Here is a 26,721-nt window from a genome sequence, read left to right as displayed (position 1 = left end):
TAAATTCCTGAAAAAATCCCAAAGACCCGTGCTGACCCATTCATGCGTAGCAAGAGGTTGGACAAAAGTTTAGTCCCACATTGCTAGTTGAAGAGAGTTTGCACCACCTTATAAGGGGGGCTCTTCCACCTGTTGTATGAGCATGAGAAGAAGAGAGCTTCTACGCGCTCCTCCTCCGCCGCCGCCCGCCACGCCTCGCCTCGTCACGACGCGGCGCGGCGTGCGCGCCGCGGGTTGCGGGAATGCCTCGAGCCAAGAGCTTCTCTATATCTAAACGGTTGCACAGAAGCTGAAACAAATTGTCAGTGGGTTTTTATTGCATCGCTCCAGCTGCTGCCTCTTCGTTTTCGCCTCCCTCTGTTGCCTCTTCGTCTGCCTGCTGTGCTTATATAAGAGAGGTCGCTCCTCTCCACAAAGGGCGCAGAAATAGCACCTGCCTCCTCTCCTTTCAGAGCATTGCGCTGCATCCGTTCTTCCCCATCCCGTCTCGTGGCTTGCACCGCAGGTCGGGACAGTAGGCCTCCGGAACCCTGCCTCTTCTAGTCCTGTACGGGAGAAGGGCGATAAAGTTTTTGGGGAGCGCTACGTGCGACTACTGGCTTCTTCATCTTCACCGCGAACGCACTGGACTCCGACGACTCCTTCCCCGACGACGACTTCTTCCCGGAGGTCGACAACATCCTCGGCATCAACATGACTGGCAACGGGAACACGAGCGGTTCCGCCTCTGCACCGTATGTGTCACTGTTTCCCATACTTGAGATCATGCTGCAATTCATATGTTTAGTTCTTACTTTAGATGTGTTTTGTTCATATGCTTGCATGACTACTGTGTTTGAACTACTCCTGTTTTATCCACTATTTATGTTGATTAATTCTTGTACCGAATTATTCATGTTTGCAATATTCCACATGTTTTATTAACTGTTTTTATATATTATATCTTGTGGTAAATTGCTCATATTTCCATCAAAATGGAGGGGTATCTTGCAAAACAACGAATTTGCTATGTTTTTAATGTGCTCTAGTGTGTCACTTCTTAAAATACAACAAACACCATCTATATCTACAGCGTGTGCTGCAGCGGTTATAACTTGTTCGAATACAAGAAGTACATTTCTAGGTGTGTTCCCCACATTTCCTAAAATACAACAAATTAGACTGAAATATTTCACTTTAGACGCCAGTGAGGTTTATACGTGCAAGAATCTCACAATTCAAAATTATTCAATGTTTTTTTGAGGGAAAAAATTATTCAATGTTTAGACCAGTAAAATGGAAAGGAAATGAAAATAGCAGGCTGAACCCTAAACATTTGTCAGAATTCGCTTTCAAGGAAGGATTTGCCCTTCTCGCCTCCTTCCTCCCCGCTGGCCATGGCCGCCCTCCGCCGCTGCCCAGGCCTCAGAGACACCCCATCCTCGCTAGCGTCTTTATCCTCCTCTCTTCGTTTCGCCTCCCCGCCCCGCGCCGACGAGCTCTTCGCCGGCTGATCCTTCTCCGCCCCACATCAAGGTTTTTACCGACATACACTGTACCACCAAGCCGCGCTCGGCCGCCTCACATCGTTTTGGTGAATTCTGAATTCTGCAGGTCTAGGAACCGGTGACCGCATCCACGGGGGAAAGGAGATGCGAAAGATTGATTCGACTGTCACATGGATTTTGTTCAGCTCGATCGGTAAATTTTAGTTGGCTTCTGCTCCAGGGTTTGGGATCGTAACCAACAAATGTTGAGCAATTTTCATTCCTGTGCGTTAGGTAAATGGTTGGGCATGCTGGTTCGAGTTTCTGGTCAGTTTTCGTTTGAGAATCAAACCTCTAATGGGTTTTTGCGTGCTGCTTAGCTCAGACTTGCTTACAATTTTGGTCAAATATGCCTTTATCTCTAATAAAAAAATATGGTTTTATACAATGGTTGTCTTACTGACAGGCAGAGTATAATAACATTAGACCTGAATTTGAGGGGCCGTCATTTTCTTGTTATGTTGTGAGGGGCAGAAAAAGAAAGAAAGAAAGAAAATGCTGCAACATCAGCATTATTTTTCATTCTAGTATTCTCTTCCATTTACTTCTAGTATTCTCTTCCATTTTCTTCTAGTATTCTCTTCAATTTTCTAATCCTCTTGTCTTTTATGATATTCTCATATTCATGATATATATCTGTAGAAACTTAAGTGCATTCGTGGCAAATCTGGCCAATTCCTTAGTTTTTGCAATTTTTCCTAATCCGTATTTCTTCCAGGAACTGGCAGTTGCATTTTCCAGTGATGAAAAATAGGTCTGCATTCACACATGAACCATGTTGGTACTTGCTATTACTAGCTAGGTAGCTAGAACTTATAAGTGCTCTGAAAGCTGATACTATATAATTAATCTAGATATCCTGAAAATATGGCACGGGACTGAACTAGCATGCCACCTTTGGGTCTTGGACCTAAACTTCCAGTTGTAAAATTGATGTATATCAGTATATATCTTGCAAATAGCATCCAAAGAATAAGGAATGTACAAAAGCCTTCGAGGTATCTCATAAAATTGCCAAAAACCATACAACAAACTAATGGACCGATTACAAGGTAGAATTTTTGTTCTAACTTTACATATGCACACCACCTATAATTACACTGGACTATCTTCTTGTTTGTGCCTTGAAGACATATAAAACCTACTAATTCTTTCAAGAAATCAAGCTGTCACTCTTTCCGCCTGCTGGATTTCCGAGAGTAGCATTGCCAACAGAGGGAGCAATTTTTAGTTGCTTCATACCAGATGGTACGAATTTAGTCAGATTTAAGTGCTAATTTATGATACTCTCCAAGAGCCCATATAGGAAATATATTGCGATAAGCCATATAACACAAGGGGCCATTTTTCAAGAAACTGCCAATCATTTCCTACATAATAGTATAAACTTAAATTATTATAGCATAAAAGAGTAAAAATTTAAGACTTCAAATTAAATTTTATAACACATGATGTAGCACTTACCTCCTGTGGAAAGTCGCCGTTGCCTAGTTGCATGTTAATTATAAGTCTTGCTGCTTTGTGCAAAGGAGATGGATCTCTTTCCACCTGAACTTAGAAGAAAAGTTGGTATTTAATTCAGTAGTTCAAAAGCGGATTGAAGTAGAACCTGAACCTTGAAGTTATATTATAGATTTTTTTTAATTATTTTGGGGCCCAAGGTATATTGGTCTGCCTGCGATTAACACCATAGAAGCTCTTTGCAATTTGACCATGTGAAATATTTGGAGAGAAAGAGAAGTAAACACCTGTCCAGCTTTCATAAGAGCCAACATTGCCCATGCAGTGTTGACTATATGTGATTTCTCCCCATCTAGGTTTGTGTATGCCTGTTTAGAATTCCACATGACATGTGTGATCAGCCTTGTGAATTCAAGATGCGCAAGCCAAGATAGAATCTATGAAACCAATATGCAGCACAAATAAAATGTTGTAATATCCTCGAGGTGAAAGATGCACAAGCCATATGTACATAAGGCCTGTGTCTAGGCAATGCTCATTTTTTTCCTCTCTATTGCAGTTAAAAATTGTCTTCTTGCGTTGCAACTGGATGCCTTTGGTTCCAGTTTTATATCTTTCGTTTGAATTTGTTTCTAATCATATGGTTCTAAACTTCTAATTTCAATTTTGCTACTTCCTACTCCTAGTGGAGTTAATATCGTTACCAGTTCTTAGAAAATGTAAAATCTTTTTGCCATTAATTTGGTTCTGGATGCTTTCATTGTTTGGATGCATGTTTTTTCTAAGATGTGGGCAACTGCTGTTCATCAACATAACACAACATTCCAGAACGTTTACCTTGGTTCTGGATGAGAGATGACTCTCGCCCCATCCACCATTTCTCAGCTGCTTTGATAATAGAAACTTACAAGCCTTCCGCATGCAGGTGCTATTATTGTAACACTGTCCAACTGCTGATAGGCCCTCTATAGCAAACCATGTGCCATATGTGAAGCAAATACCCCATGATCCAAACCTACAAATCAATTTATTGATTGTTGAATGTCAATTAAGTTGCAACTACAATTCAGTATGTGCTATTTGTCTATTTAATCATAATTTTAGTCTATAAAAAATTGCATATATAAAAAACTGCATACTTTGATGGTGTGATTAGATACTGATGCTTTTTAATGCTTCTTGCTAGGATAGGGTAGCATTATCTCATTCTCATTGTTTTCTCACCTCTGCATTTTGACGTTGATGACTTAGTTCTTGCCTTACCAAAATATCTTGTCATTCTATTGCAGATAGATTAAATTAGCACTTCTACTTTCTCGGTGATGTCTTAGTAATACTGACCATGAGCCATCATCATTCTGTAACTTCTCAATGAATTCTGTCGCTCTCGTGATGCATTGTTCTACTTCATCTCTCCGATGCCCAGGGTATTTTTCCCGAAACAGTACCAATGCTTGAATGACTGACGAAGTACACTCAACGTACCTGTGGTGTGTATGCATGTTAACATTGAGTCACAGCAAGAGCTAGTCCTAAGGAAGGTTGCCGAATTCTTACTGATGTTCCACCATGATGTCTGCATATATCTCTGTCATGTTGAAAATCTGAAAAGAGGAAAATGGTTTGAAGTCTCATTACCCGGTGGTCTAAATGTGTACAGTTAGTTACTGGTATGCTCTGTGATAGTTATGCCAGGTAATTTGCCTAAAAAATATCCTCTTTTAAATTTGGGCATCGGATGTTTTGGTAATTGTGTACATTTTCATTGTTCCATACTGTAAGTTTTTGTTGTTAGCAGCTCTAGATTGATATCACCATCGTACCTGTACTCCCCTTGAACTTTTTTTGCTACATATATATAATTATTCATGCACAATAACCGCAAATCTGCAAGTTAAAATGTCTTAATCTCAAAACTGACAATTATATGCTCTCCTTCCTTGTAACAGTCCTGTATTCTAAGTATGCTTTGTTAACAGTGCATGTGTTAACTGGAAACTTGCCTCCATCCATGGATACGTACGGGCTAGCTCCCAAGTTCCATAGCCACCATTAGGATTCTGCATAGAAAGTGTCAAATCATCGTTAATCTCCTTATTTGACATTGCTTGGTAAAACTTGTGATAGAAATGTAATATTTGTTGGATGAACCAAAATGCTAGTCAAGTCAATTGCTATGCTGGTACAGCTACTAAAACTCAAACATGGATGGTTATTCATTCCTCGTTTTTGTTATGTCCTGGAAGCAAGCGCTGTCTCTTAGTTTCAAAATGGAACAGTGTTCAGAACACCATCTTTTCTCTGCAACGATTTCACATTTTGCACTATAAACATATCAAAATCATGTGCATAAGAGCAAATACTGGTCACACTGAATCTGTCTTTTGTCATTAATGCTGAATTACTAATTAGCATCAGACATAACAATTGTTATTTACCTAAATTTATTGTGGCAATATTTGCTACTCCCTCCGTTACATTTTAGTTGTACATGTAGCTCTTGCAAATGTTCTCAAAATAGTTGTACATTTAGATTTCCAAGGCCTAACTAATTATTATATTCTTACTTTTCCCAGGCAAACAATTTTAATGCTACCATCTTAGTGGGTGGAGGGAGGTGGAGGTGAGAAGAGATTGCAGAAGCATTGATTCATGGTGTAATTAATTGCATTGGAATACAAAGAGAAAGGCTAAGTACACTCTTGTCCCTTGAGCTTATTTTGTCTTAAAAAGACTGCATGTACAACTAATAAGAAACGGAGGAGTATTATATTGCTGACAAATGCATAGACCGAGAAATGGAATCTGAAGTAAAATGCATGGTTCCATACCTGTAAAGATAATAATATGTTCACTGCATCGTGGAAGCGGCAGGTTTCCATCTGATCACCTACAATATCTGATGGAAACTTTGACAGCAGTAACAAAGCCTGAAATGAGATAAAAACAGAAGCCTGAAAGACTGCAACAAAATAAAATGCATTACTTTGTAGCAATATGTCTATTTTGTATTTTTCATTTATCATTTGGGTCTGTTATTGTTGTGAAATATAAGAACATCAGCGGCAGCTCATGGTGGTTTAGGGATAGAGATTGTGGTTCCAACTTAAATGGATTGCATGAGTACTGCAAAAATAAACTCAGCTTGACTCATGTCTGCATTGTGCTAAATGCCTGTTCACTTTTGCATACTTAATTTTGATACAACACCTTAAGAGCTTCTGCTGTGCAATCTGAAACCTGCCAACCCTGATCTGCAACCTGGAAGGCCCATCCTCCTTTAGATATGTGACGGTACCTTCTGCTGAAGTCACCAGAAGGATTGTCCACAATCTTAAAATTTAAGTCAGTAGAGTTAAGAAATAAGTCAAGAGAAATATTACTAAAAAAATTGATTCTTGAAATAATACCTGGGAAGCTTTTATGAAATGATGTGCTTTCTTGAGAGTACTTCCAGATTCCTCTGCAATATTACATGCTAATATTGCCTGGACGGCAAAAGCAACATCCCATAATTGACCTGCACATACCTTTGAATGAACAATGCCATTTAATATCAGTTTGAGCGTGCAGTTCAATTTGACTGAGATGCATAACTGCAAAGATATTATATTATTTATTGCAGAGACATAAGTTATAAAACATGTTACATTTACCCGCACTTTCATGCCGTCTTCACCAACCCATAGGAAATCCGCAACTCTAGCCAAATGATGTTTGAATGCATCTGAATTGGGATTTTCAATCCAACAGCATAACATGGATAATGCCTGTAATTTTTATTTTCTGTAAGGAAATAGTGTTCATTTGCATTTCACATGCTAGAATTTAAATTTATCATTCAGGCAAAAGTATTTTTTAGGAGTGTCCTTGTAACTCACAGCTGAATCATTTTGAGAAGACATAAAAAGACTTGCCTTCTGTGCAGCGCCGATGCAGATATACTGGGAATTCTCATCTTCATATTTCAAGAACTCAGCAATTTGTTGTAGAGCTTTTCTTCTCATGTACGAAACTGGCCAACGTGCCAGAAAAGGTTCACCAAAGCTGTAAAGGCAGTCGGATAGGCATTCCTGCAGCCAGGTATGTGGATGATAGGCGTCTTCCTGCATTTGAATTCATAACCTGATGTGGCCGATTCACCAATTCTTAAAATTTGAACATATGAGAAAGAAATATACTGTAGTTGATTTTAATTACTGGGGCTTGGTGTGGTCTTTTTAAATCATTACAGTAGAAGATAGGAAACTATAGGACGTCAAAATATAAAAAAGCTGTGAATATTGCAAGTACATATTATCACTAGATAGCGTATCTGACAAATCTAGACCTCTCTACATATGAAATCAATATCTTGTCATTTATAGCTAAATTTCTATTGCATTTACCTGAAATCATGTAGAATACTTGCAGAGCCAGAAAAAATGTTATATTTGCTGCAAAAGGTTAAATGGTAGACAGTTAATGGACTGACCTTTGCACATAATCGGCGTGCTTGCTTCCAGTTAATCTTTTCATAGGGATGAGTATGTAGCTCTTCCCTTAATGATAAAACCAATTCTGTTATAGGTCCGACAAACTTCTTGCCATATAAATAGCACATGGGAATGAAAGCCATTCTGAAGTGACTCCACAAACGTCCTGCATTTGAATAACAGCATGTTCTCTGTAAATAGATAATTTTTTATTTAACATGGTTCATGCACGGTTCTCTTCATACTCAGTGCTCAATAGCCAAGCTGTACTGACATGGTTAAAATACGTAGCATACCAGAGAAGAAAATCTACCTGGTTGAATAGGAACCAAGGATGGAAGAAGGAAAAATTCTGGGGGGATAGGATTTACACCTGACCATTCAAAAACTCCAAGCACCTGCAGCATCAGGCATACAGTTAAATGCACTTTGGTTCGATATGAATAATTGTTGGCAAAAAAATATTCAGGTTGAATTCTGTATAACTGAAAGAATACAGTCTCAGACTTCCAAGGATTACTTTGGTGGTTCCCAAAATTTTGCTTCCAGTTTATGTTTAAACACCTAGTTGCGTGCATGATAGATCATGTATATGCGAAGGTCAATCGAGGGTTATGAAGTCAAAAGTATTAAATTATGCTACACGCGTGAAATGTTTGCCGACTCAAACTAATTTGTGAATGACTTGCTGAAACAAACTTTTTGGGGGTATGAGGGGGATAAATCTGAGGATTTTTACCGAGAGCCACACTTTTCCCAAGATTGGTATCATCGTTGCACCACCATGGTCATGTATCCATTTTCTTGCTTTTGGCATGGACATATCTGGTCCGTCGTCAACACTTTCACCAAGTAGTCTTAGAGCTATATAGTTGAGAGCCGAGCTGAGCATGGAGCTTTCACCTTCCGCATGTAGTCCCCATCCTCCATCTATATTCTGATAGAAAAACTTGGGTAAGTCTTTTTTCACGTCTGTATTGAGATATTTTCTTTTCGAGAACATTTGAGTCAGCCATAGAAACATATTTAGGCTTTTCATTTTTAGACATACCAAATGACCTTACTTGAATAAGTATTGATTTTTTTTTCAGACCATGCAGGAGAGCTGCATGTATACATATTACAAAGGAATAAGTAATTATTTTCCTAACTGCATCCTAAGATTCAGCACAGTTCAACACAACAATCACAAATTGAGCCTTAGTAAAATATATCATTGATTTTTTTGTTCGAACAGGAGCCAAAAGCTCCCAGCTGCTGCATCAATCCATGCACACAACCAATATATTATAGAAAATATAATTAGTTGCACTCTCCATAACTTCCTGGCACCATTGTCTAAAAATAAATAACTTCCTGGCAATTATGCACCTTACCTGACGGTTGTACAAATAACGACGGATCTCCTTGCGATGTTCTGATGATAACATAATACCTAGTGACTCTGTGACATACAAAACTATGATCTGCAGTACGAAGAAATAAACATAAGAGTGTCCTGTAAAAGTGAATGGATGGCAAGAATATAGTATGCACGACCAACTTAGTGGTGCGTATAACTTGAGGATGTTAGTCACAAGAAACGTCAAGTTCATACTGTATCTTACCATGGTTGCTGTGGTAAACAGTGGCCCTGGAAAATCTCCTGGCCAGTGCCCATCATGTGCTTGTATCGCTGAGAAGTAGGTGAGTGCGCTTTTTAATATCTCTGATACTGTAGTACTGTTGATATCGGCTGTAGTTTCATCTTTTGGTTTCTGTAGATCAAGACTGAAGTTGTTCTCCTTCGCTAACTGCAAAACACAAATCAAGATTTTAAAGACAGCACATTGATGTGCTGTTATATTTGCTACTTACTTTTGTACAATTAGTTTCAACTATTAGCATTAATTTCATGCTTGCGTGCACAACTTCTACATATATACTCCCTCTGATCCTAAATTCTTGATGCAAATTTGCCCAAATATGGATATATCTATTCTTAAAAATGTCTAGATACATGTAATATTTTTGACAACAATTTAGGATCGGAGGGAGTACATACACATACACACAGTTTATAATTCATTTGTTCCAAAAATCAGACCAGCTTATAATAGCACTTCAAAGATTCAGTTGTATCAAGATTTTTCATTACCTGCATGCGAGCCAAAATATCAGAGCTGTGTCTTGTCCTGAACCTGTTCTTCTCGAATTCGACTCGTGCAGCATCAACTGCTTCCCGCTCTTCACGTGATCCATTGTTTTGGTCAAACTCCCATGTTTCTCTTCCAATGTGATTGTTTCCACTCTTGAGCCATGGTCCGCCCTCGGCGATCTTGAGTTTCCACATATTTTACAGCATAAGCAGAAGATTCTTGTACCACTATTAAGTCTTACCTGGCAAAAAGATGGCAGGTCAGAAATTTTCACAAGAATATCCTTAATTGAAGTTCTCTCTTTTACTCTGGTTTTGCCAGCTTTTCTGAGGCTACACAATTTCACAAGGCTGTCTTCTTGCAGTGCATAGAATAACTAATAGTTTGATATAATATTTTCAGAGCACAGTAATATTACTCCCTTTGATGTTTGGCTGGCGTCTATACTTTCTGATCACTCCAGTACTCTAGAACATTTATCAGCTCTCTTCTCATATCGGAAACAGGTGAAGTTTCTTTGTGTATGCTTCATTTTGAAATATTTCAATAGACGTGTAACCTTTGATACACCTTTATCCTTTCTGAACTCACTACGTTTTAAGCTGTGGTTTTGTCTACAAAGTTACGATGATGAAAAGTACATAAAGGTCACTCCAAGCAATTATCCTTTCCCCTCATCCACCACCCACTTGATTCTAGCTTCTTGAAAGTTAGAAATGCATCATATAAACAAACGCCGACATAAAAAGAAGAGCACTTACAAAATCTTTGACTTGCACTTGTTCCCAGGTGCCACCATCGATCGATCAACCGAAGAAGGAAATCAGCAGAAGATTATGCTCATTGAATGAACTGCAGTTTCAAGACCACACGATGTTTAAAAGGTACGAGAATGTTGTGCATGCGGTCAGACGAGCAGCATGGATGGAGAACGTCCTGTATTTATTCCCTGGCTGGCTGATCACACGGAACTGATGTGTGCTTTGCACGCTCGAGCACGGAGCCTCTGTGCAACTGCAAGCCGTGCCTAATGGAGCTTGCTTGGAAGCTGAAAACCAGGGGAAATGGATTATGTATGCACCTGGTCATGCGATTCTTGGCGGCCACATTGCAATACCGTGTGGGTGTGGTGCATCACCAGTGTGTATGCAAAGATATCATCTGCTCATTCATTTGCTCCAGTAGTTGTAAAGACTGAAGAAAGGAGTGCGAATTTGGTAGGGCACTCTGAAATCGGTAATTTTCGCTGCTGACTTGAAGCTGTGGACGAAACATCGTGCGGTTCATCTTGGTAGATGTAGAGATCATGTATTGCTTCTGACAATATTTAGTCAACTAATCTATCGACTTTGTAGATTCCTGTACTCATATAACCACAAAAGAAGCATGTCTTCACGAATCAAATACAAGGAGCCAAACTAATTGCATCCACTGAGCATGTCCAAGGCAGTACTCACTTGGCAGTTTATTCACACGTAGAAACGCTTTACATGTACTTATATGGCCAAATACTCACAGAGTATGTCAGAGTAGAGTACAGATATGGCCAAATACTTACATGTCACAAGACAGTGGAGTATATAAATTAACAAAAAACATGAAATTTGTGCGCACCACCACTTAATTTAACAGAAAGTTCTCCGTTCAGAGCCCTTCTAAGCCCCCGAAGGCCGAAGCCGCTCAGCCACCTCTACCATTTCTGGCCGAAAGCGTGCATCCAGTTTGACACAGTGCATTATCAGCCAGCCGGTCGCTTGAAATACAGAAGTGCCTCGTTCCTCCACAAGAATCTCCTTATCAAACATGGCTGCCCCTATATCTTTTCCTTTCTCAAAAACATCAACAAATTTCCTCCCAGAGGCAGAGCTTGTCACCATGTGTTGCTCTTGCCAGCTTCCTGGTCATAAGTTCTAAGAGGACAATCCCAACATTGTAAACGTCAGTCTTTGGCGTTAATAGGCCTGTTTGCACAAATGCTGGGTCATCATACTCCACGAAATAGATATTGTAAGCTCATTTGGAACAGGAATTCCGAAACCTTTGGCACGAAATCGTCGTCGAGCAGTATATTCACAGACTGGACATTACCATGTAAGACATCTTTATGCGTCACCGAATACAAATATGACAGCTCCTCCTCTCAATGCAGATATGCTAACGCTTCCGCACATCCAATCGCGCTGTTGAGACGCATCAATTTACAAAGTCCCTCTGTAGAATTTGCCGAATGAACCCTTGTGCCAATGACATCTGAATAGTTGTTGGTGGTTGTTACTGGTTCATCTTCTGCGAAGATTCTCAGGTTGTTTATTCTCTGTCGTAATCGGCTCAGATCTCTCTTGCCTTCTTCCCCTTTTCAAGAGCTTTGATGAAATTTCTTGTGAGGTCAGTGCTTATCCCATTTTCACTTGCCTTAGCTTTGGTAACTAGTTCTACGAGAACAACCCCAAAGCTATAAACATCATTCTTTGGATCAACACGTCCGGTCTCAATGTGCTCCGGGTCCATGTAGCCTCTGCTGCCTATTATGTGCATGGTGAATTGAGTGCTGTCCATATAAAGCAACCTTGATATTCCAAAGTCAGCTAATTTTGCACCCAATTTACTGTCAAGAAGTATGTTATCAGGCTTGATATCGCCGTGAATGATCGGTTGATACATGGAATGCATGCAGGCTAATGCCTCTGCACACTCAATAGCGATACGTAGCCTTGCATCCAAAGAGATGGGAACCTTGCTGCTGCCATGAAGAACATCTCTGAGGTTTCCACTAGAGATGTACTCAGTGACCATCATTAAAGCATTTTCCTCTGAACAGTAGCCCAAGAGCCTGACGACATTTTTGTGGTTTATTTGGCAATGGACGGTTATCTCTTTAGCAAACCCTTCTTTCAAATTTTGGCGGATGTATTTCTTTACGGCAACTTGAGCACCGTCATCAAGAACACCTTTGTAAGCCTCTCCGAAGGAGCCTTTGCCAATGGGAGTGCTATAATTCTTAGTAATCCTTTTAATCTCATCTTCTGTGAAGTTGTTTATGTTATGATTGTTGACCGGTCTCCACTTTGCCTTTGCCTTTTCATTGCCTTGGATGAAGCAAGCAAGCTTGTTTTCGGGGAGTTCCATTTTATGACACTTATAAAGATTATGCAGTTTATCTCCAAGTAAAAGCCTGCCAACAAACAAGTAAACTTGTATTATTAATTTTGATTCACTGGTAAAATTTGCACTAGATTCTAGTTGAGGATAATGAATGTTTACATGAACCCTATGCAAATAGAGAGAATTCCATATTTGCCACTGAAAATTTGCCCATATGTCCAAACGCCATTCAAAATTTGTCTGTTCTAAATGTGCCACTCAAATTTTGCATGGGGTACAAATATGCCACCGCCGTCAGTTGACCGCTAGTTGACCGTTAAGTCAATTGTCAGTTTTTCATATTGACCTAAATGCTCCTAGTCACCGGACTATTATCTTTTGAACATTATGTTGTTGAAATGCTCGTGAGCACGTATGCTGAAATTATGATGAGTTTTAGTATATTATTCTTCTGAAGCTATTATGAATTTTGTGATGTTAGGTAAAATCAATGGAAGTGCTGCTCAAATTTTCAATTTTCATGCCAAAATCATTATTGCTGAAACTTACTCCTAAATGTTGTGTTACTGGCATCTTAAAAAACCGGAATTATAAGTTTTCTAAAATGAGTGCTTTGTTGTAAAGGGAAAATCAACATACTACCTAGGGCGAAATTGTCTTTTCATCTCTTTCTTAACGGTCAACTAGCGGTGAACTAACGGTAGTGGCATATTTGTACCCCGTGCAAAATTTGAGTGGCATATTTGGAACAGTCAAATTTTGAGTGGTATTTAGATATATGAGCAAATTTTCAGTGGCAAATATGGAATTTTCTCATGCAAATATGATACGGAGTAATTTGTTACTGATATTTCCGAAATGAAAACACTAAAGATGATAATTATTTTGTATATTATATACTACTAGCAAATTTTTAGAGCTCAAGATGCAATCATGAGAAAATTCCAATACAAAATCCTGAACAAACTGTAATCTTGTTCCTCCAATTATGTCAGTGTTACTCTGTTTGCTAATCACAAGCTATTCACAAGAACAAAAACCTACGGAATTAACCCACAGAAGCAAAACTAAGATCAAATCAACAACACATGATGCAGCAAGGCGTTGAGGCCGGCCGTACAACTCAAAATATACATTGAGGGAAAAAAGAAGCATGGTAAACGTAATACATACCTCGGCAACCGATCGGCGGATGAATGAATCCTAATCCTGGAGAAGAACAGGCAGAATCTGAGGTACGAATTGGCCACGAATTCAGGATGGCCTGAGCTGGGAGCAAGGCGACGACGAACTAGCTCCCTGGACTGCCCCCGGTCAACCCTGGTCTAGCGAGGGAAGGGTGGGGGATTAGTACTCCGGGAATTCTAATTTCCGGCTTGGGCTTTTACGGACGGACGTCTGCACGACCGTCCGATCGGACGGCTGCCACTCGCGTGGAGGATTATTTATCGCCACAGTGAAAGTTGTACTGTGCTGCAGCCTATCTGAAACTTGGTAAACTCTTCCGCCATTCCCCACCCAAAGTCGAGCTTTAGCCCCAATGCGCTGCTCCGGCGGCCCCTCGGCGCCTCTCCGGCCAGGTGGCCGCACCCTCATCGTCCTCCTCCCAGCGGCGGCTCCCCCGTTCGTGTCCAGCCATCGCTCGCGCCCTCGTCGACCTCCTCGCCTCATGTGCGCCTGCAGCTGCAGGCTTCCTTCCACCGCTCAAGCACCCCGCCTCCAAGCGTTCTCTCCTACTCGCCCCCTTCCTCCTCCTCCCTTCTGCTGGACTCTTGGCGTGGGGACCCGGACGAGTTCTTCTTGTCCAGGTAAAGGAGTAAGGAGTTAAGGAACCCTTGCTTTGCTTTGCTTAGATGGATGGATTCGATTGTCTACCGTTAGCACACAGGTGGGGATTTCGAAGTAGGAAGCTTAAATTGAACCTAGTTGTCACACTCATAGGACTATTCAGCAATCGTCGTTTGTCACCAGGCACATGCCTTACATGGTTAAAAATGTTTTGATGTGTCAATATTTCATTTTTGTTCCTCTAGCGATGTATGAGATTCATATATGTAATCTCATTTCCTTGTACAAATTGATGTTAATTTTAACAGGGGACATTTGTGAATACTTCTTTTTTTAAGGGAATTTTACTTCTTCTTTTCTACCAGTAATAGCTAATAGTTCAAACATAATTCTGCGATGCCAAATCTGTACTAATTAGGTCATTACCCGCGGCTGTCTGCACGCGAACTGACTTTGTTCTTGCCTTGTGAGTTACTTCATGTAATTGCAGGTTGTGTAGCTAGCCCAACTGTTGCTAAAGTGGACAACGACACCGAGAGTGAAGTCGCAATGGGGTACACGATGACCCAAATCTGTGATAAGTTCATTGACTTCTTCATGAATAAGAAACCACAAACGAAGGATTGGCGAAAAATACTGGTGTTCAGAGAGGAGTGGCGAAGATACAAACAACATTTCTACAAGCATTGCCAAGTGCGCATAGACACGGAGACTGATTCTTCAGTGAAGCAAAAGTTGGTTCTACTCGCTAGAAAAGTAAAGAAGGTATGTTCTTTTTTTAGCAGAACAAATAACCTTCAAGCCTGCTTGAACTATGAGCCAACTAATATTTTTTTATTTGATTCCTCTATGCATCCTCACTTTCTAACTCTGTTTTCACAAATACATATTTTTTTTATATGTAATCTTTTAACTATCCATATTGGGAACATGAGATATCTAGTTTACACAATGATATTGTAGATTAAGTGTACTGGGGTCAATCAAGAGAAGTGTTCATATGCATCATATCATAATTTTCTGAACCTCTTCATGTTTACAATTAATTTCCCAGATCGACAATGAAATAGAGAAGCACATGGAACTCTTCGCAGAGCTCCGTGAGAATCCCACAGATATCAATGCTATTGTTGCGAGAAGACGAAAGGACTTCACTGGGGAGTTCTTCCGCAATCTTAATTTTCTTACAAATGCTTATAATGGCCTTGATGAGCAAGATGGTAACTTCTTACCTTCTTAAGATTTCCTGGTTCACAAATTGCACATATTTTACTTACTTTTGTTATTTGACTATCGAGCCATTAGCCACTAACAAATATACACAATATGATAAAAGGATACTGAAACAGACCCTTTATTTAGTTCTTGAGAACTTGCAGCATGGTGATCTCTGGCTTCAAACAGTCAGAAAAGTAAAATATAAGAAACCCAATGAAGAATTTTGAGAAGCTATGGTTAGATTCAGTTCCAATCAACCGAGCAGACGAACAAATGTGTCTATTTCACTTAAGTTGTACGCCCAATCATTATTACAGTACTTCATGATCTTATTTTCTGTTTATGTGCTGAAATATTCTGTCGTCTCTACATTATGCAGCAATTGTCAGGCTTGGGGCTAAGTGCCTGTCTGCAATTCATGCATATGATTGCACACTGCAGCAGTTGGACATTGATTCTACTCAAGCAAAGTTTCATGATATACTGAATTCTTCTTCACTAGATGACGCCTGTGAAAAAGTTAAAAGCTTAGCTAAGGCTAAAGAACTTGACTCATCTTTAGTTCTCCTGATTAATAAAGCTTGGGCTGCTGCAAAAGACTCTAAAACTATGAAGAACAAGGTTTGTCTAAGTGAATATTGAACTTTTTATAAGCTTTCCATGTTTAGATCCTGATTTATTGCTACATAAGTACATATATCTTGCCCACCTGGCCACCTGAGCTTTATGTTCCATGCTATTGTCATCCTGCAAGTTTAAATGCAGCCAAGCAGCACTTCAAGAAAAATGTAGGTGCAGTAAGCTTTGATGATAGGAATTAGACTACCTAACTTGATTAATCTTATACATTATGCATGCCGTTTTTAGTAAAAAGCATTGCACGTGCTGTCAGGATCATTTATGATAGTACCTGTATAAACTATACCTCACACTGTATCATCAATTGTAAAGAGCCTTAGCATTATCCGTTAATTAATGTTGATGTGCTTTTTGTTGGGGAACACGGTATGCTACGCTAGCACAAAATAAAATTTTCTACCGCTTCCGCCCGGATCAATGCTGTAGACAATGGATCACGAGATTACCACTAGACGCGCAGACCCGTAGCGGAAGTAGAGTCGATGTAGCGCGTCGATGCCGAGTAGTCGAACAGCCTGCTCCTCCTCGCCGATCCCACGAACAGTTCGTCCAAGCGCCGCAGGTGCAGCGCCTCCGAGGTATCCACACGTACAGGGAGGAACTCCGTGCGGCGGACTGCTAGATCCGATCGCAAGGCTTTGGGCGTGGAGGTGCGACGGCCGAGTCTAACTCGCGTCTGAACTGGGGTTCCCCCTAGACGGGTTGGTCTCCTCCACTTATATAGACGTCCCTAGTGGGCTCAACACTTGAGGCCCATTAGGAGTCCAAGCCCGATACGAGTTGGATCCGATCCAACTCGGTTCCCACCCCTTAAGCGTGTGACCCTTCAGGTTCGCGGTCAGTCGGCCACGACTACGAGCTCGGACTGCGGGCCCGAGTAACACCTTACTCGTCCACTGGCACCGACTCAAGTCGATAGTTGGTAGCGGCGCCTAGCAGCACGTGCCAACTCCCGAGTAACCACAAGGTATATTGACGAACCATACAATGTGTCATATGCAACATTCCTTTTGCCTCGCGATATGTGTGTCGAGCTCAAGGCGAGTGCGTGTCATCCTTGTGGATAGCTCGAGTCTCTTCTCGTTCCTGTGATACAGATTCCCGAACGGGTTAACACTTAACCCAAGTCGCATGGCCATGCTTTCCGAATCTGATCACTCGAGAGGGCCCAGAGATATCTCTCCGAACAGGAGGGGCAAATCCCATCTTGCTCAACCATGACTCGCAGCATGCTTCTCAGCAAACCCGAAAGCTACCTTTATAACCACCCAGTTACGGAGTAGCGTTTGGCAACCCCTAAGTAGGCCGATTCACATCCCAAGCTCATACGATGACCTCAGGTCTAGGACTGGCATATACATCGTACTTGAGACTAACAAATGACAATCATCTCGTTGTGTCTCAGTGCGGGTCTGTCCGACTCAACAATCTCATTGTCGAGTCCATGCTATCAGTCGGCAACACCTTGCCCTATGACTTGTGAAACATAGTCATCATACTGATTCACATTGCTAGTCTAGATTATGTGTCCGCATAACCTCAATGACTAGGGACCATTAGAACAACATCATAGAATACATAGTCTCACAAACAAATCACGTATTTATTGATACATATCAGTGATGATGTTCAAGGACAATAACAATAACTCATGAATACATAGGAAATAACATCATCACATGATTGCCTCTAGGGCATATCTCCAACACTTTTTACTAAGGAACACTTGCAATATTACGAGCCAAAACTCTTACAAAATGTTTGTTTACTCGCATTGTATGGCATAGGTCAAGGATATAATGTATCATATTTATACAACTACCAAGGAGAGCCTCAGAATCATCTCACCACCAGAGATGAAGCTTCTAAAGTACCTACTGAATATTGAAGATCCTGAAGAGAGATTTGCTGCTCTTGCAACTGCTTTCTCTCCAGGAGATGAGCATGAAGCCAAGGATGAAGATGCTCTTTATACGTAAGCAACGATTGACAAAATATGTTATGCAGAATTCCCATTGATTTACTGCCTACAAAATTGTGCATGGGCTCTGATATACTCTGTCGGTATACTTATCGTGTCACATACATCTGGTTTTTCGTGTTAATTATTTTTGTCAAACATTATTTAAGTTGATTGAAGTAGTCAATTGGGAATGTTAATTCTATTATTGTTAAGGTAAGCATTCATTGGCGTTTAGCATGCTCCACTGAACTACCATCTACTGATATATTATTTCCATTGAGCAATTAATGGAAAGGGGGGTAGCCCCAGTTGGAAGGGAAAAAAACATCTAATGATATGTAAGCATTAAGATGACTTGTCTAATTTACACCCTATCAAAATAATGTTGCCATGGGATGCATGAACCCAATCAAATCTTTTGGACATATTCATGGAAGACTGTTCATCAAAATTAATGCTAGATTCAGAGTTAAACAACTGTTTGTTCATCGTTCTTGCTCTGGCCCCTTCCATCTTTGTTTTGCTTCACTGGTCATTGTTCACGATTACATAGAGAGATGCTTCCGTTTAAGCTAAGGCGGTTGTCATGATGTCTATGCATTTTACTGATGCCTGCTCATTGTTTACTTGCAGAACTCCGAATGAACTCCACAAATGGATCAAAATGATGCTCGATTCATACCATCTCAACAAGGAGGAGACGGATTTTATGGACGCGAGAAAGATGAGCGACCCAGTCATCATCCAGAGATTAGTTCTGCTCAGGGAGACAATCGAGGAAGAATACATGAAACAGTACATACACCCCGAGAACGAAGGATCGGAGGAAGGTTTGGAACAGTTGTGATCCTGTACATGGCTGATCTCTGGGACTTCGAAGAAAGCCACCGGCCGGTCTAGAGTTTGCAGAGAAGATAATTTTGTAGCTTGCCTTATAGTTAAGGGACCCCTATAGTTAAAGATCAATCATAATTCGCAGCATGCTACTCTCTCCGTTTCATAAAGATTGACACGGCTTCGTACTAGAGCTAGTTAAAAGCCGCGCCGGAGTAGCTAGCAATGGTTTTACAGCCTTCAAGGTAGTAGTAGGTAGGTGGCTTTGGTAGGTTACCTTGGAATATAAGATCAGGTTTAGCTAGAACTCCACGTTTACAACTGCAGGTGTTTATACATCTGGGAGTGAAACATGGAATCACAAACTTTGGCTCCTGGAGGAAGGCAGCAAGATCCGACCCTCTTTAGCAGCTGTCACAATTGGATCACCATGTGCTGCAAGATTCATGTATGTTACCAATCATTTAAAGATGCTGCAAAGTTCCAAACATGATCCTACAGGAGGAAAACAGGGGAATTTTTTCGACCATATATCATTGGCATAAAAATTCAACCGAGACAGTAGTATTGGAGTAGTACTTTATACAAGCACATGACAGAGATCAATGCAACTGATCAGAAATCTGCAGATCGTCGTGGCGAGGTCTCTCGATTTCCTTTCGGGTCGGCGGCGTCTTGCTTCCACGCAAACCATGGCGACGGAGGGTGGAGAGGAACCCTAGAGAGGCGTCCCCTTGGGCCAGACACCGCCGCCGCCGTGGCCGGGCGCCTCCTTCGCCGCGGCGGCAGACTCGGCGGCCTGCTTGCGGGCCTCGGCGGCTAGGCGCGTCTCGACCTCTGCCTCGGCGTAGCCCTGCTCCTCGAGCGCCTCGCGCAGCTCCAGCAGCCGCGACTCCATCGCCCGCTTGCGCTCGTGCTCCGCCATCTCCTCCCTGATGCCGCCGCCGCCGCGCGCGACGACGGGAGCGGCGGGGTCGCGGGAGGAGGAAGGGGAGGGGCGGGGCCGGAGGATGAAGTTGTTGGACTGCACGCGGCCACTGGTGCCGGAACCCCGCGCGGTGGGGAGGCCCACGCCGTTGTACATCCCGGCCGACGGCGGCGGCGGATTTCTCTACTCCTCTCTCTCTCTGGGGTTTCGCGACGGCGGGGCGTGGAAGAAACGGAAGGGGGATTTGAGATATGCCCCACTTTGCGCAGAAACGTAACGGGGAAAAGAAACCGCGAGCGCGCTGTTCGGCTATGGCGCTATGCGGGCGAGCGAAGGCATCTTTAAACAGAGGGCGAGGTGGGTCCCCCTCGTCAGTCAAAAGTAACCTGTAAATCATAAATCCAGTGGGTTTTTTTTTGAGAAAAATCCGGTGGGGGTTCGTCGGTTGTAGCCTTGCTGGGCTAGGATATGTGTTTGGACCCGTGCCGGGCCTCCTTATCGGTGGGCTTTTTTGAGTCGGCCCGGCTCATTTTGCCAGGTTTGAACGCAAGGAACCCCTGTTGTTGGTTCTAGCCTTCTAGGATCGGAAGAAATCCAACCGCCTCGGTCCCTTCCCCTTCCCCTTCCCGGATCCCCGCCGGCCGCCGCTACCCATCACCCAATCGCCGCGAACCCTAATCGATCCAATCCCTCCGGTCCATCCATGCCGCCGGCGCCGGAGCGGTGGTCCATCCTGGCCCGAATCCCCAAGGTCATCAAGGGCAAGGAGGCGAAGCGCACCTTCCCGCGGGGCGCCGACGTCACCGTCGCCTGCGCCGACCCCCCGCGCGCCTCCCTCCTCACCGTCCCCTTCCGCGTCTCTCCCCCGCCCTGCATCTTCAACCACCCCTACGTCGCCGCCGCCGACGGCTCCTCCGGCCTGCTCCTCCTCTCCGCCACGGAGCCCGCGGGCGAGGTCACCTACCACCTCTGCCACGCGCGCACCGGCGAGGCCACCTGTCTCCGTCCGCAGAGCTCCTTCATGGTGAGCTGCCACGGCGCCAACGTCGGCCTGACGGTGCTCGGCGGCGGCGACGGCGTGGTGGTCGCGGAGCTCCAGCCCTCCACCGACGGCTCCGGCCGCGCCACGCTCCTCTGCTACACGGCGGGGGGCTACAGCGAGTGGGCCTTCAAGGAGCTCGCCTACTCGCCCCCGCTGCTCCGGCAGTGGTTCTGCGAGGAGGTCGTCTCCTACGGCGGGATGCTCTGGTGGGTGGAGCTCTCCTACGGCATCCTCGCCTGCGATCCCTGCTGCTACACGTCCCTCTTCCCACAGTCACCGACCCGCTGCCGCCGGGTAAATCGGCGACAAGTTTGGCCAGCAGGGGCGCCCGCAGCTGCGTCAAGGTGAGCGGCGGGAAGCTGAGGTACGTGCAGATCCACGGCGATCCCGACGCGCCAGTGGTGAGCACGTGGGCGCTCACCGAGGCTCGTGAATGGAACCCCGAGCGCAGGGTGCCATTGCCTGAAATCTGGGCCGACGAGACCTACATTGATGCCATGCTGCCAGGGACCATCCCTGCGCTTGCGCTGCTCCACCCTGCGGACCCGGACAAGCTCTACTTCTTCCTTGGCTCCTGCATCTTTGCCGTGGACCTGCGGCGGGGGAAGGTTGTGGAATTCGGTGAATTTGATATGCCTGAACCAACAAACTTGCTGATCGTGCGCTCTTCTCACTTGGTCCATGCATGGCAATATGATCCTTCAAGCAGCCGTAAACATATTAACCTTTGCTTCATATATCACTGCTCTTTGTTATCTTGTTGTTACTTTGCTTTGAATTCTACTGCCGCCTTGGTTCACATCTTGCACAATCAGAATGTTAAGGAAGGGATGATAGTAGTTATTTTGAAGATACCCTGCTTGAAACTATGGATTTCCTTGGAACATTGTCTGACAGACACATATCTTTGTTGTAAGCATATAGTTTGCTCGGCCCGGCATACATTTAACCGTTGTGATTTCTTTTCTTTCAAGGGTCTGACTCTGTCACGACATGCTTGAGGCAGGAGGAGGCGGCTGCTGCTCGGAGCAGGTGACGCCCTTGCATTCTTGTGCATATGCATAACCTTAGCTTCTCTTTTTCGGAAGGCCTCATACAATTTTATCTTTTTTTATTCAGCTGGGCTGCTGTTATCCCTGTCATTCCTGTCAGAGGAAAAACTGGTACGAACCATTACGATCCTTGCTGCAGTTATATTCACCTGCTTTCCTTGATTGAGAGATCATTTTTCTCGGGATTATTTCAGACGAATCACGGAAGAGGTATCGATCATGTAAGAGGTATCGTTATAATCTTATCATGCGGCAACAACACGAAGAAGAAGAAATAACTATGAAGAAACAACTCTACAAGGAGGCAGATACCGCCAAAAGGAAAAGGAGTAGGCCATAGATGTGGGAAAATAATCCTAGTAGACCTGGTCTCTCATCCAGCTTGAAAAGACCATGTCCATCTTACGACATGTGGCAAATACACTATCCTTTGAGATCAGTTTTGAAGGCTCTAGCCACATGTCATATGATGCATATGGTCTTCCGGCTAATCTAGCTACATGTCATCTGATGAATATGGTCTTTCGGCAAATCTAACCACATTTTCATACGATGCATATGGTGTTTCGAGAGACCAGGTACTTGATGGTCCATAGGTGGGGGATGGGGCGAGTTGAAATGGAAGGAACGGTGTGCATCCTCAGGCGGGCTTGGTTCATGCGAGTTCAGATGGATGAAAAAAAAAGAGTTGGTATTGGTACAAATGAGGAACACTATCAACTATAGGTAACGTGGTTATAACAACATCTCTAAAACAGATGATGTGAGACAAACTTGGTGCCCAAAAAACGGATTTTCAGTACTCCAGAGGCCAAAAACAGTGCTCCAGCAAATGCCCTATCTCTATTAGGTGCTGCAAATTTTTTTGGGTAGCCCCAAAACATTGCAAGACACGTGGCAGTAGCCTAATCACACACAACACATTAGCGTTTCCACTTTGCACAACTCATCAAGGACAAGATTACAACACCATTGTAATTTAAAATACAGTTAGATTTGTTGTACAACTATATAACAGTTGTACTAACTATATTTAGCCATCTCAACGCCGATGGCAGCTCTCCGTTTCTCCTAGGTTCTTGGCTTTTGGGATGGGTGTTCTGGTGCCCTGTTTGTTAGCCTGGCTGCTAGGATAATCAAATGTACAATAGATGTCGCGAGGTAATGTATCATTACATTCTTCCAACACGTACATATGCACAAAAAAAGTTGAGCCAAGACACACGGCAAGTGAAATCATTGTTTTGCACACGGTTATAAGCTTACAGCAATCTGCACTTCTTCCTTTTCATGGACAGTGTGTTATTCCCTTTTCTTGAAATGAGCAGTCTACTATTTCTAACATGTATATTTATATGCATGGAAGAATGAACACCGAAAAATCAATCCTGAGCTAATGTAAAGCAGATGCCACCAGCCACAATGTACAAAGATTCAGCAAACGGCACAACTGCAGGGAGACGGTACGAGGAGGAAGATTCAGGTTCATGAGCTGGATGGGCATGGAGTATGAGAATTAGCATCGGAAACGGATGACGATGCACGAAATATCATCCTTGCTCATCCTCGCAAGTGCCTCTGATGTTAACCGCTTTGCTGCAGTCTGCGGGTCCTTGACTGATTTCACCAGATCAACAGCTTCTTGGTTCTTGATGACCTAAACCCAGTAAAGAGACAGTCAGGGACTGGTTTGTAAAATAGTAAGCAAAACTTAGAATATAAATCAACCAACATAGATGAACAAACATGTCAATTTCATGGTTTGTTATTTGGTATATATCAATGTTTCACCTACCAAGAAACTACACTATTTTAACAGGGTACTTAATTGTATTGTTTGCAAGGAACTATACTTCTCCAAGAACATATGGAAGTACTTCATCTGACTTCTGTTATGTGCTCATGTACTGTGTGTGAGACCAAGAGCTAGACTCTAGGGCCAGGTTTCAGGGTGGTAGAAAACACCAATTTGGCCCATCCTAGCAAAGTAGTCGATCAAGTCACATTGGGTCTTTTTTTTGGCGGAAAAAAGAAGTCACTTTGGGTCTTGGAAAGGTTATCACGAGTTTTCTGGTCCAAAAGCTTGCTGGTCTTCCACAAAAAAACATAAATACAAACTAGGAGAAAGAATATCAAAATGGAAATTATCCAATACATGGCTATAAGCTATAACTTCGGTAACATGAAAGGTAAATAACACAATGTAGCAGATCTTTCCACGGATAGCACATACCTTCCATAATCCATCACTGGCAAGTATGGCAAATTCTATACTTGAGTTTATAGCTACATGCTTAAAATCAGGTTCTGAGCTCAAGTGTGCCTTGAGACTTTGATCACCAAATGCTCTTGCAACCGCAAGTTGGCCATTTACCCGAGGAACATCACCTATGAAGCAAGTATTAAATGCACAGAGATAACTTTACCTCCCGACTGGAAACAGCAACAATGAGTCTTTTAGACAGCCAAACACTTACCAGGAAAAGTAGAAACAAAACCACCTTGCTTTTCGATCCTCTTTCGTTCATCAGCTGTATGGGGTTCATGATCCACAGTAACCTGAATAGCACTACCTCTTTCACATATGACAGCCCTAGAATCGCCTATATTTGCTACCCACAAATCTGTGCCATCAACTATGATAGCAGTAACTGCGGTTGAACCACCCGGTCCAAGTTGTTTAGAATTTTCAAGAATGTATTTGTTTGTAGAGCTGTATGCATTTTTAATTGCTTCTTGAGGATTCGTCCAGAAGAGAGGCTACAAAAAATATGAAAGAAAATTCTCATTAAATTAACACATCATATATAGTATCATGCATCATCTTTTGCATAGACGTAAAAGAAAAATCAAAAGTAAAACTTGCCTCTTTTAGTATGTTGTTGAAAAGATTAGCTTTCAAGAAGCTGGACACCGTATCTCCCAAATGGCCATCATAAATGGCAAAGAGGCCAAGCTCGTGATCATTTTCATACTTATATTCTGCTACATGGTAGTCCTCCATGTCGTGGCCAGATCTTCCTTCAACTAAGTGGAATCCATGTGTTACTTTATTGCTTGACAACTTACTCCGACCCCTTCCAGTATCAGGATTTGATGAATCAAGACATACCAGAGTCTTTACATGCATAAATGAAAAAAAAAACAGATTATACCTCTAGAACTATTTTAACAAGAAAAGGTTTCAATAGATAAAGCATTTACCGAATAAAACAAACAAAAGGAATATCTTGATCCAAAATGTCATGTCTACATTTTCTTTTTAGGTTTAGCTGGTTAAGACTTTTTTTTTTCTTTACTATAGCTTTCTTAAGAGGCTAGGGGCAGAACCAAACAGACCGTAGAGAGCTCCAACAAGAATAGTTATGTGATTATGTCAACGAGAAAGATGTGCATACTATTGATCTTATACATCTACACAAAAAGCTGGGCATAACTAAGGAACATGGGAAATACACATGGAACAGGCCCAGAACAAGTTAGGCAGCCAATTTTACATGTGCAAACAACATTTAGTGAAGAGTTGAGACATGAGGATGAGTTGGTAGTCATATGGATAACATGTTTGCTACAACATGAACTAGGTACTGTTGTCTAACTAAATCCCGCGGAACAAAACTTAGCGCGAATTATCGCGACGACCACCCCTAATTTATTCACGATTCACCACAACAAGCAGGCTGCTCGGATGCCTTTTCGCCTAATTACACGACGGCGGCACAGAGGAAAAGAAAAGAAAAAAACCATAACCCTTGCGGTATATATGTGGGGATCAACAAAACAAAGCAAAGCAGTGATTAATTACCCGAAGGATGGTGAGGATGTCGGGCCGCCTCCTGCCGCGGCGCCCCGCGGACGGGAACGGAGCGGACGACGACGACGACGACGACGCCGCCGCCGGCTGAATCTCCGCCCGCGCGCCGCCAGCCATAGCGCACCACGACACCACTGGCAGGGCCGCGCGCTGCCGAATCGATCGACCCCTCGGCTAATTCCCCCGTCCGTCGTGGAGTCCGCGGGACAGAGAAAGAGACGGAGCTTCTGTAATCCGGAAGGAAAAATCAAAATCTTCCTGGGTTCCTTTCCCCCCTACCCCTCGTGCTTCTCGCTGCCTTTGCTTTGCTTTGCTTCGGGGTTGACGGGATGGGAACGGCGGCCGGCCGGCGTGGGGGAAGATTTGTTTTTTAACAAGGAGAAGAAGAGGAGGATGCTCCGTTTTGAGGGGTGATTGGAACGGAATATGGATTGATTGTGGAGTTTACGCGGGAAGTGGGTCCCGCGGGAAGGAAAGCAAGGCGGTTTGCGAGTCAAAGGAGATAATCCAGGAGACCAACAGAACCCCCCACTTGTCGACCATTTCTTCTACTGCTACTGCTTCTGGTCCGGACCAACTGGTCAAAAAATAAAAAATCTCCTGATCCGTATAAGTTTCCAAGCAGTTTTATCAAACACTTTGGGAGGTCATCAAAGACGATTTTTTTTTTGCGCTGGACCCTTTGTGGATTTTTTCGATGTAAGATATTGCTGAAACAATTTAAATTTATTTTTGGCCAAT

At 42.8% G+C, this 26,721-nt stretch overlaps 6 protein-coding genes and 1 long non-coding RNA gene across 16 annotated transcripts; 3 read left to right on the top strand and 4 right to left on the bottom strand.

Annotated features, from left to right (window-relative positions):
- Window positions 1-1,294: 1,294 nt before the first annotated feature.
- LOC112271586 lies at window positions 1,295-11,031 on the top strand. 6 transcript variants are annotated; one of them, XR_002964813.1, is made up of 8 exons: window positions 1,295-1,515; window positions 1,594-4,056; window positions 4,277-4,682; window positions 5,564-5,681; window positions 6,916-7,070; window positions 9,671-9,859; window positions 10,003-10,106; window positions 10,390-11,031. It is a non-coding gene; the product is annotated as an uncharacterized LOC112271586 (long non-coding RNA). The 6 variants fall into 6 exon arrangements; XR_002964815.1 differs by having other exon boundaries at window positions 1,594-1,680; window positions 1,761-4,682; window positions 10,390-11,004; XR_002964814.1 differs by having other exon boundaries at window positions 1,296-1,515; window positions 1,594-2,280; window positions 10,390-11,004.
- LOC100832780 (cycloartenol synthase-like) lies at window positions 2,452-9,825 on the bottom strand. Of its 4 annotated transcripts, XM_024461125.1 has the most exons (18): window positions 9,600-9,825; window positions 9,070-9,255; window positions 8,839-8,928; window positions 8,202-8,399; window positions 7,776-7,860; window positions 7,462-7,628; window positions 6,905-7,093; window positions 6,644-6,757; window positions 6,398-6,517; window positions 6,198-6,320; window positions 5,819-5,917; window positions 4,991-5,047; window positions 4,545-4,591; window positions 4,329-4,472; window positions 3,825-4,002; window positions 3,275-3,355; window positions 2,991-3,074; window positions 2,452-2,896 (listed from the first exon to the last, which is right to left on the bottom strand). In XM_024461125.1, the coding sequence occupies exons 1-18, from the start codon at window positions 9,792-9,794 to the stop codon at window positions 2,783-2,785; spliced, it is 2,271 nt and encodes a 756-aa protein (XP_024316893.1). In that variant the 5' UTR covers window positions 9,795-9,825; the 3' UTR covers window positions 2,452-2,782. The 4 variants fall into 4 exon arrangements, with proteins under 4 accessions (XP_024316893.1, XP_024316891.1, XP_024316892.1 ...); XM_024461123.1 differs by having other exon boundaries at window positions 8,839-9,255; XM_024461124.1 differs by having other exon boundaries at window positions 6,398-6,757.
- Window positions 11,032-11,038: 7 nt separating the features above from the next.
- Window positions 11,039-14,046, bottom strand: LOC100832466 (putative wall-associated receptor kinase-like 16). Its single transcript, XM_024461126.1, has 2 exons — window positions 13,876-14,046; window positions 11,039-12,772 (listed from the first exon to the last, which is right to left on the bottom strand). The coding sequence occupies exon 2, from the start codon at window positions 12,724-12,726 to the stop codon at window positions 11,929-11,931; it is 798 nt and encodes a 265-aa protein (XP_024316894.1). The 5' UTR covers window positions 12,727-12,772; window positions 13,876-14,046; the 3' UTR covers window positions 11,039-11,928.
- A 114-nt stretch (window positions 14,047-14,160) lies between these two features.
- LOC100839420 (uncharacterized protein At4g37920) lies at window positions 14,161-19,519 on the top strand. Its single transcript, XM_003573513.4, has 6 exons — window positions 14,161-14,510; window positions 14,981-15,255; window positions 15,545-15,710; window positions 16,088-16,329; window positions 18,135-18,322; window positions 18,944-19,519. The coding sequence occupies exons 1-6, from the start codon at window positions 14,243-14,245 to the stop codon at window positions 19,155-19,157; spliced, it is 1,353 nt and encodes a 450-aa protein (XP_003573561.2). The 5' UTR covers window positions 14,161-14,242; the 3' UTR covers window positions 19,158-19,519.
- A 133-nt stretch (window positions 19,520-19,652) lies between these two features.
- On the bottom strand, window positions 19,653-20,397 carry LOC100832156 (pre-mRNA-splicing factor CWC21). Its single transcript, XM_003571492.4, has one exon. It carries the CDS (start codon window positions 20,226-20,228, stop codon window positions 19,863-19,865), a length of 366 nt encoding a protein of 121 aa, XP_003571540.1. The 5' UTR covers window positions 20,229-20,397; the 3' UTR covers window positions 19,653-19,862.
- A 262-nt stretch (window positions 20,398-20,659) lies between these two features.
- LOC100831859 lies at window positions 20,660-23,047 on the top strand. Of its 2 annotated transcripts, none has more exons than XM_024461120.1 (4): window positions 20,660-21,722; window positions 22,089-22,146; window positions 22,234-22,277; window positions 22,361-23,047. In XM_024461120.1, exon 1 carries the CDS (start codon window positions 20,776-20,778, stop codon window positions 21,460-21,462), a length of 687 nt encoding a protein of 228 aa, XP_024316888.1. In that variant the 5' UTR covers window positions 20,660-20,775; the 3' UTR covers window positions 21,463-21,722; window positions 22,089-22,146; window positions 22,234-22,277; window positions 22,361-23,047. The 2 variants fall into 2 exon arrangements, with proteins under 2 accessions (XP_024316888.1, XP_014755954.2); XM_014900468.2 differs by having other exon boundaries at window positions 20,660-21,825.
- A 247-nt stretch (window positions 23,048-23,294) lies between these two features.
- Window positions 23,295-26,403, bottom strand: LOC100831557 (probable protein phosphatase 2C 44). The gene is made up of 5 exons (XM_003571490.4): window positions 25,972-26,403; window positions 25,033-25,284; window positions 24,644-24,926; window positions 24,400-24,554; window positions 23,295-23,823 (listed from the first exon to the last, which is right to left on the bottom strand). The coding sequence occupies exons 1-5, from the start codon at window positions 26,095-26,097 to the stop codon at window positions 23,683-23,685; spliced, it is 957 nt and encodes a 318-aa protein (XP_003571538.1). The 5' UTR covers window positions 26,098-26,403; the 3' UTR covers window positions 23,295-23,682.
- Between the last annotated feature and the right edge of the window lie 318 nt (window positions 26,404-26,721).

Source organism: Brachypodium distachyon, chromosome 3 (assembly GCF_000005505.3).
Source record: "Brachypodium distachyon strain Bd21 chromosome 3, Brachypodium_distachyon_v3.0, whole genome shotgun sequence".
In the NCBI taxonomy this organism is placed as follows: domain Eukaryota; kingdom Viridiplantae; phylum Streptophyta; class Magnoliopsida; order Poales; family Poaceae; genus Brachypodium; species Brachypodium distachyon.
The sequence above is the reverse complement of the archived record's forward strand: the minus strand, read 5'-3'. Positions and strand labels throughout refer to the sequence as shown.